The 14,372-nt window shown below is 42.1% G+C and overlaps 1 protein-coding gene across 1 annotated transcript in view; it reads left to right on the top strand.

The window, feature by feature from the left end:
- The window catches only part of LOC146868578 (uncharacterized), a 166,674-nt gene extending 163,548 nt beyond the window's left edge, over window positions 1–3,126 (top strand). The window contains exon 8 of the mRNA XM_085611458.1: window positions 1,083–3,126. Coding sequence (XP_085467584.1) covers window positions 1,083–2,637 — 1,555 coding nt within the window. The 3' untranslated portion in view covers window positions 2,638–3,126. The remainder of the gene's footprint in view (window positions 1–1,082) is intronic.
- The last annotated feature ends 11,246 nt before the right edge of the window (window positions 3,127–14,372 follow it).

The raw sequence follows: 14,372 nt of genomic DNA, 5'->3' as shown, positions 1-14,372 counted from the left end.
GCACTGAGCCTTTTTCAGCTGGTGTTTCTGCCATGGAAAGCCTTCGCATGTAAAGATGACACGATTTAGTCTGTCTTGGGTTGTGGGAGAGCATTAACAAATAGTGGGATGTGACGTGCTCAGCCGGGATGCATTCTCTGATACGGTTTCGTAGTCTGTGTGCTTTACTAGTCCCTTGGAATAGAGAACGTTGATTAGGGCAAAGGCAGCAAAGATGATAGACAAGGTGGAGTCAGCAAAGATGATCATATCACGGAAAGGAAAGTAAGTGAAGCCACTGCATGGAAGACCGAGACTGCGAGAGAAGTATAGTGATGGGTATAGAGCACGCAGAGGACAGACAAAAACAGCGAGAGGAAAACTGCAAGCAGGACAGATACTGAGAGTCACAGCTAGAACTGAATCTGAGAGAGGGGGCAAGAAAGAGGAGAGATGCCAAAGACATCAAACGGGAGGGCAGTGAGGCCAGGGCTTGGAGAAAGGATGATAGTACTGGATGATAGATCAAGGAAGACCTTAAAAAAACGTGAACGGGAGAGGCAGGAAGAAAGCCCAGAGAGAAAAACTATAAGCAGGAAAGGCGCTGAGAGTAATGGCTAGAACCGAAACCAAAAGAGAGGACGAAGAGAGAGGCAAAAGACAATGAAGGGGAGGGCACGAATGTGAATGTGATCGCGATCAAGCGCGGCGAGCGACGCACTTAATGAGCATGACGAGGAAAGCCATATGGCACCTCATAAATGCGCGCCCACGCACATGCACGCAAGCTGTAGGCGGGCCATGGTAGCATTTTTTTAAGCCCTTACTAAAAGTCTCGCCAGACCACGCATGCGCTGGGTCAGGCGAGACCTAAAAAGGAGGGCAAGGGAAGGCAAACATGCTGCAGTGAAGATACTATCATTCTCATGGCTTCAGTTCTGGTGTAATCTTTTTTCTGTATCTTTCTCAGGAGCCCACCCACACAACTAAAGCTTCCCTTATTTTTCATGCTGGATTCCTTTAATGGGATTACAACTAGAATCATAATGTTTACTTGAAAATTACACAATATGTTAACGCGGTTTCTTTTCGTCACTCCACAGAAATATACCAACCCCACATATTGGCCTTTCACCCCAGCTGTCTGAAGGAAGTCCTGTGCTCACAGACTGTGACAGCAGAAAGTCGAGCAATCCTGAATCCGTGGTTCAACTGTTGGACAGTTTATTAATCAGTGAAGAGAGGACGGCCTCAGTGGATGTCACACACACCCAGGAGAAGAATGTGAACCAATACTTGCAGGGTAATTCCACCTCTCAAGAACCAGACTCAAATGCTCTTCGTGAAAAGAGCCAAGCCGAGGAATTAAATTCATTGGAAGTACCTACTAAGACAAAAGAACAAACACCAGAACAATCTTCTGGGAAACATATGACAAATGCATGTGTGTCTGTAGAAAGTTCCCACAACAAAAAGTTCCTTCAGGCTGAAGAACAACAAGATACAGACGTGGCACCATCCATCCACAATATGACCATGTATGTAGAAGACCCAGCTTTAGTTGTAAAACACCAGGAAAATTGTAAGCAAGATGAAGGTGAGAAACCTTTAACACAAAATATGTGTGCAGAAATAGAATTGCAAGAGAAGGAATCATCCACCCAGATTATGTTCAACGATATACGAAAACTGCAAGATCAATGTGAAAAACCCTGTAAACAGGAAATTACCAGTCAAGCAGAGGAGCAAGGAACTATGGAGTCTCATTCCAGCATAACACCTAGAGGAGCACAGGAGCAGGGCCGTAAAGACTATGAGCCCATTTCAGAGACAATGCTAAGCAATGTAGTACACTCAGACATTTGCGAGTTGTCATCAAGGAAAGAACCCATGGAGGCAGACAGACAGGGCAATCAAGGTAGTTCAGTGCCCATTAAGATCACATTGGAAGCATCATGTGTGACCCAGATACAGCCTACACAAACCAATAAAAAAGTGGAAAGTTTAACCTTAGGCGAGGATCAACAGTATTTCACAGCCCAATCTGCAAACTCCGACTGTGTTATAATTACTACCGCTTCTGCCAATCCAAAACGCAGAACAGGGTCCAATTATAATGGCGAAACCACAGACATCAGCGATGCTTGCAGTGATTCACCAAAGAGGTCTCATGGTTTACTAGAGAAGGTCGAACTACTGGGACAGTCCTATGACCTTTCGCTAATCAGACAAAGTCATGAGTCGTTGGTGACATATCGGGGTTTGGATGACAAACCAATCTACATTCCAAAGCTTAATCTGCAATTTACCCCTGACAACAGTGTAGATGTGTCTTCCCTCACCAAACTGAACATGAACAATATAAAGGTAGCAGAGTTGCAGAGTGGTGCTATACCAAACAGCTTCAATAGAACAGTCCTAAGCAAATCAATACTGGATAGATCCAACAGTAGCACCTGTAGAGAGAGTTGCATAGGAGCCCATACCGGCCCTGCACGGTGCAGCAATGAAGCACATTCACACCCAATACACGAAATCCATCCACTAAACAGAATTGTTGATCTCTCCCTTTCATTCAAAGGACATTTGGGAAAGAACGAAGTCCCAGAAGGCATCCCCAAAATCTTACTCACTGAAGAGGATGACGACGAGGATTAGATAAGGTTAGAATCATGAGCAGAACAATAATTATAAGATTTTCGCATATAGGCTTGGTGGGAATGTCCCCACCCTGAGAAGTGGGTTAGTTGTAATGTGGTAGATTGACGCCCTGTACATGCCAAAGGCGGTTTAAATTGATCTACAAAAGGTTAGTTCAGAGGTAGAAGACTGTAATTTGGGGATTTTCTCCTCACACTAAATCTCCTCCACTAAGGTCTAAGATTTAGGAGGAGTACTTCCATCACCTTGCATGTGCAGAAACCTTGTCTATTCTTTTCTTATATAGAATTTGTTTGAATTCTGGGACTTTTAAAAATGTTTTATTAATAGCCTCTGTGTTCAACAATTCAACTGCAAAGTACTTTGCAGATGTTTAAGGTTAAGTAACATATGACATAAAAAATTTGTATACCGAAAATCACAGAATTGTTGATTTAAGGCTAATTCTCCATGTTTCTGAGAATGAAAATCTCAGACATGCAAAAAGGAAATCAAATACTTGAATAATAAGTTTATATTTTTACCATACACACGCTGTGACATTTACGGCAGTATTATGTAATCCCTTTCGTAATCGCTGTGCTATGGTGCCCATTTATTCTGAGTCCAACGAGTTATTTTATATTCCATTTAGAGCAGAAGCATGATGGTATGCGCCACAAATTTAGATGTTTCCAAAGCAAACAAACCAATTTTATAGTAATCAATTTCTTGAAATGTCTACTATTGCCTCTACAGACTCAAAGGCTGTAACCCGAAAAGGCACCACTTTTACTTTCAAGACATATGGGGAGTGACTTATATACTAGCATGTGCTACTTCTGTTGCAAAAAGCCCATCAGAAAAGTAGACACCCCAGAGTACTTGGCTGCTTCCATTCCCCCTTAAGACCCACGTGTTATGCCACTCTTTTTAAAAAAAATTTTATTTAAATGCCGGCTTAATTTACATTTGTATGTACAACAAAAGAACCATCGGGGATTTAAAAGTTGTGACAATTGCAAGAAGCAGAAAATAAATCCTTTACTCTGACACGGATGAGGCGCCAACTTTAGTTTTGGAAACATTTGAAAAAAAAACAGAGGATGCAGCTTTGTGTGTTGTCATGTTGGAAGAAGCTGTGTATTCTGCCTAAACAAGTGACATAGGTGACACCATCTAAGACGTCACAGTTTACAATTTTGAGAATAGGCAAGGATATACTGAGCCTACTTTGGAAGTACTTTGAGATTTACAGGATGCAAGCAGACTATATAGATATCCAAAAATGGAGTTACGGTAGTAGTCCTCTGTGAAAAGGTAACACTCCAATGCAGAAGAGTTTGTGTAGGTTTATTTAATGCAGCCCATCCACAGACCTCCATCAGCAGTACTCCCTAACTGCTGTCTTGATCGCCAAATTCTATTCCACGCTCACCCGCCGCCCAACACATCATCGCATTCCATCCACATACGTATATACCCAACGTTACCCTTGTATTAAAACATTAGGCAGGACATTCTCATGTAAAGCGAAACATACATGCACTACACAATAGAAATATTTGTCTAGCAAGAATATGCAGAAAAAATATATTCATGAAGTCAGTCTTTTAAATACAATTGGTTCTTCTCCTCCCCAATAATTACTCTCCATGACTGCCAATCTTGTGACCGTCACTCCAACGCTCTTCTCCAGGAGGTAGAGAAAAGCAATCATCGTCCTGACATAAGGATGTTCTTCCAAAATTCCATATCCTCCCATCTTCTGTTTTACAAGCATTTCTGAAAAGTTTTATCACCTTAAGTTGACATGTAAACTTAGAACAAATTTCAGCACCTTTTGAAGCTTTAACTCTTACAATCCAACTTTAAATTGCCTTTCTTCAACTGTGTTCCGTGTATCCTAATTATCTTTGCTTTTTTTTTTACATTCTCTTTCTCTCCATGCCCTATTAGGTGAAACTTCCAAACAATATTTGTTCCAAACTATCCACCCAGGAACCAACTGACAATTAGGCCTTCTCCCTTTGAAGAGTTCAAATGCCATTCTCCCAGTGATTTGATGAGGTGTTAGTTTATGCACGGCTCTTCTTTTCTTTACTTGATTTTTCCAATCGAAACCTTTAGCTCTCCTTATCTGAATGCTTTACTTTAAGGTTTGATTAAACCTTTCAAAAATTCATAGCTTTCTGGATGAGCCTCAGAGGAAATATCGCTCACCCACTGCACTTCTGCCCACCTTAAAGTACATCGACCAAAATTAAAATAAACAGGAAGGATGTGCACTTGAAGCTGTCCAACCAACTTTTGAGCGACCTCATCCCAAGGTCTTATAAGTAATTGACGACAGACTATGGGTGCAGTGGAACTTTTAACTATCTTGTCACATTTTTAGCCCTCCACACACTGTCTCACTACCCTTTTAACATCGAACCCTGGCAATCAAAAATACCTTCTTGGTCTTTCAATGGTCTTTACAATGCACAGATGTCCTTGATAAAAGTCTTGAGCCTTTAAAAATTAGTTCATCATAGACTGCCAGTTCATTCTGAAAATGGCAATAAACTTTAACGTAATACTCCAACGTACCTTTTTCTTCCCAACCGTTTCTCACCTTTTCAATATCTAGGAGTAAGTTTTTACTGTTGATTTCTCTTTTTCCCATTCATCCGCATTGATCATATTTTCAGTTATAATGCAAATATATTTTTGTAAACTCACTTTCTCATCTTCCGTACCCACATAAATGTAGGACACATTTTGTTGTTAGCCACATGACCAATCATGCCACGCATAAAGCATCCAATTTTAAAGTCTTTATCTCCCTTCGATTTGGGTTTGGTGTGTGCCTTCAATCTTGTTTCCGCCTTTATCACCATGGACACATCATTTTGTGTACAGTCACTTGATTGACTCAATGCATTTTTATAAATGCGTTTTACCCTTTTCACAATCCTTACAACTTCACTCAAATGATTCTCATATTTGAGCTACAACTTTTCTTAGCTCCGCTCATCTGTGAAACTACCAAATGTACATGTTACAGCCAGTGCTGTAATGTATACCTCTACACTCTCATTCTCGCCTAGTATTCCCTTCCCAAAATAATATAGCTCTAAAACAGTGCTCACAAGTGGCAAGTAATTAATACCCATTTTGTCATGCAAATTTCTAATACATTTAAGCCCTTGGCTTCATCAAGATTATGTTTTGGCAGATGCTCTAATGCCACTTGCCCTTCTGCCCCATGACCACTTACAGTCGATACTTAAATTCGTATCACACACCCTTGCATAGTTTTAAAAAACATTCTTCCATTTGCTCCACCTGATCACTCGTTTACCAGGGCTACTCAAGCTGTGCTTCTTAACCTGTGGTCAGAGCACCCTTGTGGGTCTGCTACATCTACTAAGGGCATGCGTGACAATTTAGAATGTTAAAGAATATTAGCAGATTAATAAATCATATATAAATAAAAAAGTAAAACCAAAAACTGAAAATGTTGGAACATTCTGTGAACGTGCTGGAATTTTAAACTAGTCTAAAATTTAAAATTTGGCATTATTAGCGCGATACGTGGGGGCAGCGCAAGTATAGCAAACAGATTGTATTATGGATGATGGGTGGCCCTTATTGAAGTGCTGACAAAAAGAGGGCATGCACTAGCAAACAGAAAGACAACGTGATATGCTAGAGGCTAGAATAAGATTTCTTCTTTTGGAATTAAAAAACTAATTTAGGAAATCTCCAAACTTCCAATTAAAATTAAAATGTGTATTGTTCTATAAAATACGCAGTGCAAGATTTGCAAACCTTCGAGCTCGGATTGCATCCCAAAGTGACGGAAAATTGCGCAAAATGTCTTTTTTCCTGGGTTTACTTTCCAGCGTTGGAAAATTGCCTGAAGGTAACGCAAAGCTGTTTTGCATTACTGTATGTAAACAGGGCGTTCCATGGGTGGTATATTGGCATTCCCATGCAACCGCCCATGGGTTTTTTTGCACAAAACCCTGCCTATTCACAAAAGTAGAAAGGGTTTTGCCACAAAAGATTAACACCACAGGCGTTAAAAAGGAGAAATGCTTTAATTTCTCATACCTGTTCTCCATTTGCATGTGAGATGCACTGTACAGCCCACAACAGAAGTGGGAAAAGTTTTAAAGTTAATCTAAGCACAGTATTTTGTACTGGAAGGGTACCCTTCTAGTGCAAAGCATACGCTGAACATGACAAACACTGTTACACTATTGTGCAAAGATGTGTGCATGGTGCTAGGCAGCCTGATTGTGCACCAGCTGTAGGGAGAGAGCAGGATAGTGCCATTTCTTACTAGATATGATGCTTTCCTGCTCTCTCCCTCTCATGCAACGAAGTGCAGTAATGTTGTTTACTGCACTGCATTGTGCGACACATTTGTAAATCTGGGCCTAAATCACTTGTGCATTTGTTTGATGTCTACTCGTCTCTGTAGTTTTGTGTATTGTTTTGAGGTTGAAATCATAGAAATTGCTTAGGCCAGGGTCCCCGGCTTCTAGTAATGAACCACTGGTGGTCCTTGGATTGCAGTGGGGGTCCACAAACATTAAACTCCGTTGGTATACAGCATTCAGTGACTGGGCTCATTTTACTGAATTACTCAATCCCAAATGGTGTGGTGCCGCACATGCACATCAAGAGTTTCAATGCCTTTATTTTTGCACCAGTTTCCAAAGGGGCAAAACCAGGTGAACAGACACTTTCTACTGCGGTTCGATTAGACTATCAGCACTTTCGAGCCCACATCAAGCGTTTCAAGACGATATAACCTTTTGTATAGACAATCCCAGTAATCCACAGCGTTTTTTCAATGGACACCACAAACATTACTGCCTTTTAGGCTCCCCTAGACTGCAGCGTCTGGAGAATCCCTTCATACATCATGCCTGTTGCTTACACCAAGGACACAGCGTCAGTCGCATTGTCAATGTTGTATTGGGCTGTGCAACTCTCACAAACGTTGCCAAAAGGAAGAAGAAGAGGTAGATTGATTTAACACAGCTCATTCACAGGCCAGCATCATTGCCACGCCCTAATTTTCATCCTAATCATCACATTGTCTTCCATGCGCCCCAGTAACCCAACACACGATCACTTTCCATCCACACACATACCCAACATTCCAACACTCAAGACACCACTTCCCTAACACTCGCTCAATCTACCATCCATTTAATTAAGCTCTTAAAGACCTTTCTGGAGTGCACACCATCATTCATCATAAAGTGTACATATTTCATATATAAAGGGTTATAGGATGAGAGACCATATTTGCCCTTTGTGCGGTATTTAAAGACACAGATTACAGACACCAGTTTTAATTCTTGTCATAATCATGTCGAGAAAAAGTAAACTAACTACTAGTGACCAACTTTATCCATCAAACCATCATAAATACTAATAGTGTTATGCAAAATATAATACAGGTCAGGGAATCTAGGAGGACAGATTAAATGTCAGGCAATAGTTTTGCTTAACGATCTCTGGTTTTAAGTTCTATTAGTGCTGCAAAGAATGTGGTACAATACTAATATATTTGTATCAGTTTGAGGTGTTGGCGAGGTAGCGGGTGCAAGCTGTTATATGTGCGTATTAAAAACAGATTTGGGAAATATTCTGCTGTACAGCTAATTCTCTGAAATGAATTACATAGGTGAACAGTTGGTGAATTATACCTGTTCCTTCCATAGTCTCCAGACGGAATCAATGTGGTTAGTCTGAAAGAGGGTAGTGTCCCATGGGGGAATTTCTATTAGCAGAATGGATCTTAAGCTTGTGATAAATGTCTGCTCACATGTGACTTAAAGATAGCTTTTTTACTTTGGGATGTTATGCTTAACAGGAAAGGTTAAGTACTTGGGTGCCTCACTGAACAAGACAGAGTATGGGCATTCACTCGAAGTTCATTAGGTGTGCGATATTATTCCCCACTGAAGACCAAATGTATTTGTGAAGGTCTGGTAATGTGTTCACTCTTCACTGCAGATGTGCCACCGTCATTTGTAAACTCCTCTAGTTTAGCTTTCTAAATGAAACTATTTATGGCCAAATGAACATTCTCCTAAAAACTTAGTGACAATATAATTGGGGCAAAGCACAAAAAAGACAGAACATTTAAAATAAAGATAATTTAATAAACTTTGTGGTAAGAGATAGATTGTGATATTTCTTTAAAATTAAATCATACTTTTAGTTTATTTTATATTTTTATTTATTTATTTAATAGCCCCAAAAAAAGCAAAAATAGTAAATGCGACAGCATTTTCAAATAATGATACATCAGTAGGTATATGCAGAGCGCAGAGGAGCATTATGAGAAAAGGAAAAAGAGAAGAAAAAAGATAGCAGGAGAGAGAAAGGCAGGGAAAGAAGAAGGGAAGAAAAAAAAGGGGAATAGATGATGATGCGTACACTCGTTAATCCCATTGAAGGCAGGACCAGACCCTGCAAAGTTTTAACAGGGATCGGGGGCCTCTAGCTTTAGCTAAGGCAGTTTCCATTTGGAAGATCTCCCTCATCAGAGACCAAAATTCATTAATACTGGGAGGTGTAGTATGAATCCAAGAATGGGCTATACACAGACGAGCACAAGAGGCAATAATGGAAGCTAAAGGTTTCGCAAGACATCCGGACTCTTGAGAAAAATCCCAACAGCAGCTCTTTCCCCGAGACTGGACTATCATAGCCGACCCAAGTTGCCAAAGCCAGAGCAATGTTAGACCAGAAATCCAAAAAACATATGGTGTAAATCGGCAGGGTATTCCTAGCATTTAGGGTAATTAGTCTTAACAGTGGTTGAATTGTTAGCCCACTTGGAAATTCGCTCAAGAGTATAATACAGCATACAGATAATTCTATGCTGTTGTAATTTCAAATTGACAGATGTTACAGCTGAATCGATAGTTTGAAGAGATTCTTGTATTTCCTCCCTAGAAATATCAGAAGAAAAGATCCGACTAAGTTTTGCAGCGATTTGTACACCATCATCGCCCACCACCCCAATAAACTTTTGATAAATTTTGCCAATAGCTCCTCGCCCTCTAGTACCGACAATTATAGAGAGAATCTCGCTTGGGTTAGACAACTCTGATAATCCCCGACCACGAGTAAAGTAGTCCCTAACTTGAAGGTATTTGAAAAAATGAGTTTGTGAAAGATCAATTTCTACTTTTAAAGATAAAAAAGTTCGAAAACCCTGCTCATCATATAACTGACCAAACCGCGTTATGCCCTTAAGTAGCCATTCTTTCCCAATATGATCATGAAATATATTAGGAAACAAAGGATTCCCCCATAGTATTGTATATTGGTGCAGATCAGCTATTGCATAGGTTTTTGCAGATTTCGAGCTATATTTTGGTAATGTCTCTAATTACCTTGAAATGAACCATCTTAAAATAGTTGGGATCAAATGTTTGATATAGTAAAAGCCCAGTGTTTGATCCGAACGCCAGCTGATATAGAAACCAATTGGGATTTGTATCGGTTCCTATAAGTAGACTCTATATCCGTCCGATAAATGCTGCCCAGAAGTATAGCTTAAAATCAGGGAGGTTAAAACCGCCCTGCATAAATGATAGTTTTAAATATGGGATAGCCCGTCGGTATCACCAGACAAAGCTGCCCAAAACACTATCTAGACGTTTGAAAAAAGAAGATCGTACATTTAGTGGGATGGTACGAAAAAGATATAGAAATTTTGGTAAGATATTTATTTTAACGACATTGCACTGCCCATAGATACTGAGAGGTAGCCGGTGCCAGCTTCGTAGCTTCTCCGCCACTTTCTTTAGTAGTGAATCATAGTTTAGTGGGATGATTTCATTGACTTGGCTACTAAGACATACCCCCAAATAAGTAGCTGTGTTTGTAACTCCCAGAGTTACTGAGGGGGCATCTAATTGAAAATTTAATATCGTCTGCGTTTTATGCACGTTTAACTTGTAGCCAGAAAAGGAGCCAAATTGCTGTGCTTCGTAGATGATTGCGGCCATAGCTTTGACAGGGTTGGCCGAAAAAATTGCGATGTCATCCCCATATGCGGTTAGTTTTAGATTTATCCCATTTAGAATAACTGGATCGATATCGCCATTGATCAATAGATGTTGAATAAAAGGCTCGATATAAATAGCAAATAGTAGAGGGGATAAAAGACCGCCCTGCCGGGTCCCCCTTGGACTGAGAAAGAGAGAGAGGAGAGCCCATTGAGTTTAATTGTAGCTGCTGGGTGATTATATACATTGCAGACAAAGACGTATGTGCTGTCTAAACTTTGATATCTCTTTGTGATAGTGTATGCCTCATGTGTGCATTTAGTCTTGTCTCACTTGATTGTAGAAATTAATTATTTGCAACCATTTCTACTCAGTAAGTTTTACCTCTTCGGCAGTCTATTCATGGCGACCAAAGAGGGTAGGAACCTCGCTCCTAATGGCAATCTCACTGGTACTCTAGATCACTTTATAGTGAGAGCTAACTCTGTGATTGACCAGGGCATAGATCTGATGGAACGTAGAGTCTCGCAGGACCTTGCCCTGGCCAAGAGATCCTCGATGGGTCACTTTGCTAACGCTCGCATGCCTAAGGCTTCTAAGGGTGTCCCTAATAGTACCGGATCTAAAGTACCTGTCCAGCCCCTTAGCCAATTTATAGACGATTCCTCACTTAGCGGCGTTTCGAGTTGTGAGGGTTCTCCGGTGACCCCGAGAGATATAACGCCCCCAGTGAATAGGCATGGATCGATTCTACGGAACAAAAAGGGTAAAGTTTTAGGGACGACTCTAAAAACGAAACCTCAAACTATTAGTGCATCGAGAGTTAAATCTGGGGGAGTCAAACAACCAAAATGCCGGAATAACAAAGCTCCTAAAGCGGTTACGGGTGAGGGTTCGGGAAGCTGTGTTCCGCTTCCTGAGTCCTCGCACCGAAAAACTGCAGGGGAGGGCTTAGGCCAGGCACAGGCTCCTCCTGTTACAGCGCCCCGAGCAGATGGGGATTTCATAACATCGACATTAGACGCGCTGTTGCGCTCCCTCCTTCGTCCCTTGGAAGAGAGGCTTGCCAGTATTGCGACCCATCTTACAAACCTTGAACAACAAATAAAGGGCACTTTAACCAGTATTGCTACTAAAGCATGCCCCCAGTGCTCCTGTAATTGTATTTCTAACAGCAGGGCTGGGGGGGTTGGGACAGATGTTACCACTACACGCTCAGAGACCCGGCCACCCCCGTCCCACGGGTTATATCCCAGGTAGCCACTGCCAAAACACAAAATCCTTCACATTCTCAACATGGAGCCAGACTTAGTGACAATCAGCAACTAGTCCATAACAATGTAGGAACGGCCACCCCTGAAAATGATAGTGTTATTGGCAGGGCAGTATGGAAGGGAGGTACCAGAGAGGTCCCTAGAACTACTCCGAGAATTGACTTGCCCCCGGAAGCAAGCCCTTATTTGGTTGTCCTTACGGGGGTACCTGAAATTAGTGCCACAAGTAGAGAGAATTTTAGTTCTCTGAAAAATAAAATAATACAATGGCTTAACAACTATAGGCCTTTGCCCCCTGATGTCAGAAGTCAGATTATTATGGTTAGAAGGGTGGGTTGGGTGGGGTGCACCCCCAAATCTCTAACTGGTGATTGTGTGATAGTCAACTTCAGGGATCCCAGGACCGCAGAATATATTTGCAAGTGGGATACACCTTGCCCTGATACAAAAATTGGAGTTCGCCCCCTCACGTTCTTCTATCCTAGTGAATACCTGAGGCCTCAGGAAGAAGGATGGTCCTTTGTTCCATATTCGCGAGGGGGAGGAGGTGGGAAGTTTAGGCATGATACATACGCTCTGGCTCGGTATCATACCCCCTGCCTAAACAGGTTCAGCTACCTGGATCAGGTCGATTGACTGGGTTGGTACAACCAGGTAGCTCGGGGTAATAATGTGGGTGAGCCCGTGGTTCCTGAGTCCACTGTGGTAGCAAGGGTAAGCAACCCGCTCCCTTGCACCCGGGGGATCCCCACTTATTCTGTAGGGATTAGTATAAACTGCCCCGTACAGAAAAAAGGTTGCATTTCCAGGGAGCAGTATTCTCCAATTAATCTAGAAAATAGTAGTGACGCCACACAGTTGGGAAGTGATATATACCAGCAGGGGTGCCCAACCCCTCTATTAGATATCCCACACCACACCCAGGGGCATTCTGAGTACATGATTATAATGTCATGGAACGTGGCGGGCTTGAAATGTAAGCTAGCCTGTCCAGAATGGGGCACATTTGTTGATACCACTGATGTCATTCTATTTCAGGAGACTTGGGCTAGGGAGGAGTCCTATAAATTGGGGTTTGCGGCCTTTAACATCAAGGCCCGATGGGGAGGTAAAGGTCGACCCTCTGGTGGTCTGACAACGTGGGTTGGTGTACACCTAGGTTGCAAGGCGGATTCGATCCAGACCAACTCGGACGACATTCAATGTGTCCTTATGACATGGCCCACATTATATAAACTTGCAGTGGTAAATGTCTACTCCCGCCCGACCGGCTTGGCAAAGGAGTCAAGTACTATTGGGGAACTATCGGTTTTTCTTGATTCCTTAAGTCCTGACATTCAGTATGTGGTCGCTGGTGATTTTAATTGCCACTTTGAGCCTCTGCGAGGGCTGAATGAGGGGGCGTTGATGGGGGAAGATGAGTACTGGGGAATTCCACCCTGCAAGTCCCCTTATGCCAAGGCATGGTCTCCACTGGCCATGCAGATTACGACCTTACCCCTACACAATTCGATTAGGGCGGTAAATGGTCGTAAGCCCTCAGATATTCCCTCGAAGTGCACCTATAATAAAAAAGATCACGAATCCCATTTGGACTATGTTATGGTAGAGACTCGATTGTGGGCAAAGATAGTGGACCTGGAGGTACTGAATAGAATGGATAGTGACCACAACGCCTTGATGTTGAAGATGGAATCTCCCTTTATTTTAAAAAGCTATAATGAAATGACCAAGGATCCCGGCCTCGTCATCACTAATAATAGGCGGCGGGTTAAGTGGGGGAATTTGCTTGAGAAGACGGATGCACTCTCCAGCTTATATAAAGTAATTCTTCCCCTTTTTATAAAGGCAAGCGATATTTGGGCACAAGCCCCGAGCCTAGGTGCACCAGTGAACCTGCTTTCGGTCCACCAGGAATTGGTGGACAGTCTAGTAGGTATCTTTAACCCGATTGCTCTTCCAAATAAGACTAGGGTGCCTTCTTCTTCTTGGTACAACGGCACCTGTAGGAGGATAAAAACGGATTTGGTAAGTGCCATAAAAGATGGCACAGACAGGACGAAAATTTGCTCACTTAGGACATTGTATAAAGAAGCAATGAAACAGGCCAAGATAGATTGGGACTGGGAGAGATGGCAGAACCTAGCCTCCGCGCTTGATAATAAGGAAGCACGGAGATTCTGGGCCATTGTGAACACAGGGTCTGATGAACCCCGCAATGCGATTGAAGCTAATATAGATGCGGGGGTGTGGGAACTACATTTTAAAACCCTATATGCAGCGACTACTGACCTAGATTTTATGCCATTGCACACACATAAGCCTGGGGATGTGGAGGCACTGGAATTTACCCCTGAGGATGTTTTTATTGCCTTAGGGAAATTGGCGATGGGCAAAGCACCAGGTATAGATAAACTCCCTGGGGACTAGTTTAAAGACCAACAGA

The sequence above is a fragment of the Triturus cristatus genome, chromosome 1_2 (genome assembly GCF_964204655.1).
Source record: "Triturus cristatus chromosome 1_2, aTriCri1.1, whole genome shotgun sequence".
In the NCBI taxonomy this organism is placed as follows: Eukaryota; Metazoa; Chordata; class Amphibia; order Caudata; family Salamandridae; genus Triturus; species Triturus cristatus.
Note: the sequence above shows the minus strand (reverse complement) of the source record. Positions and strands in the feature narration are given on the sequence as shown.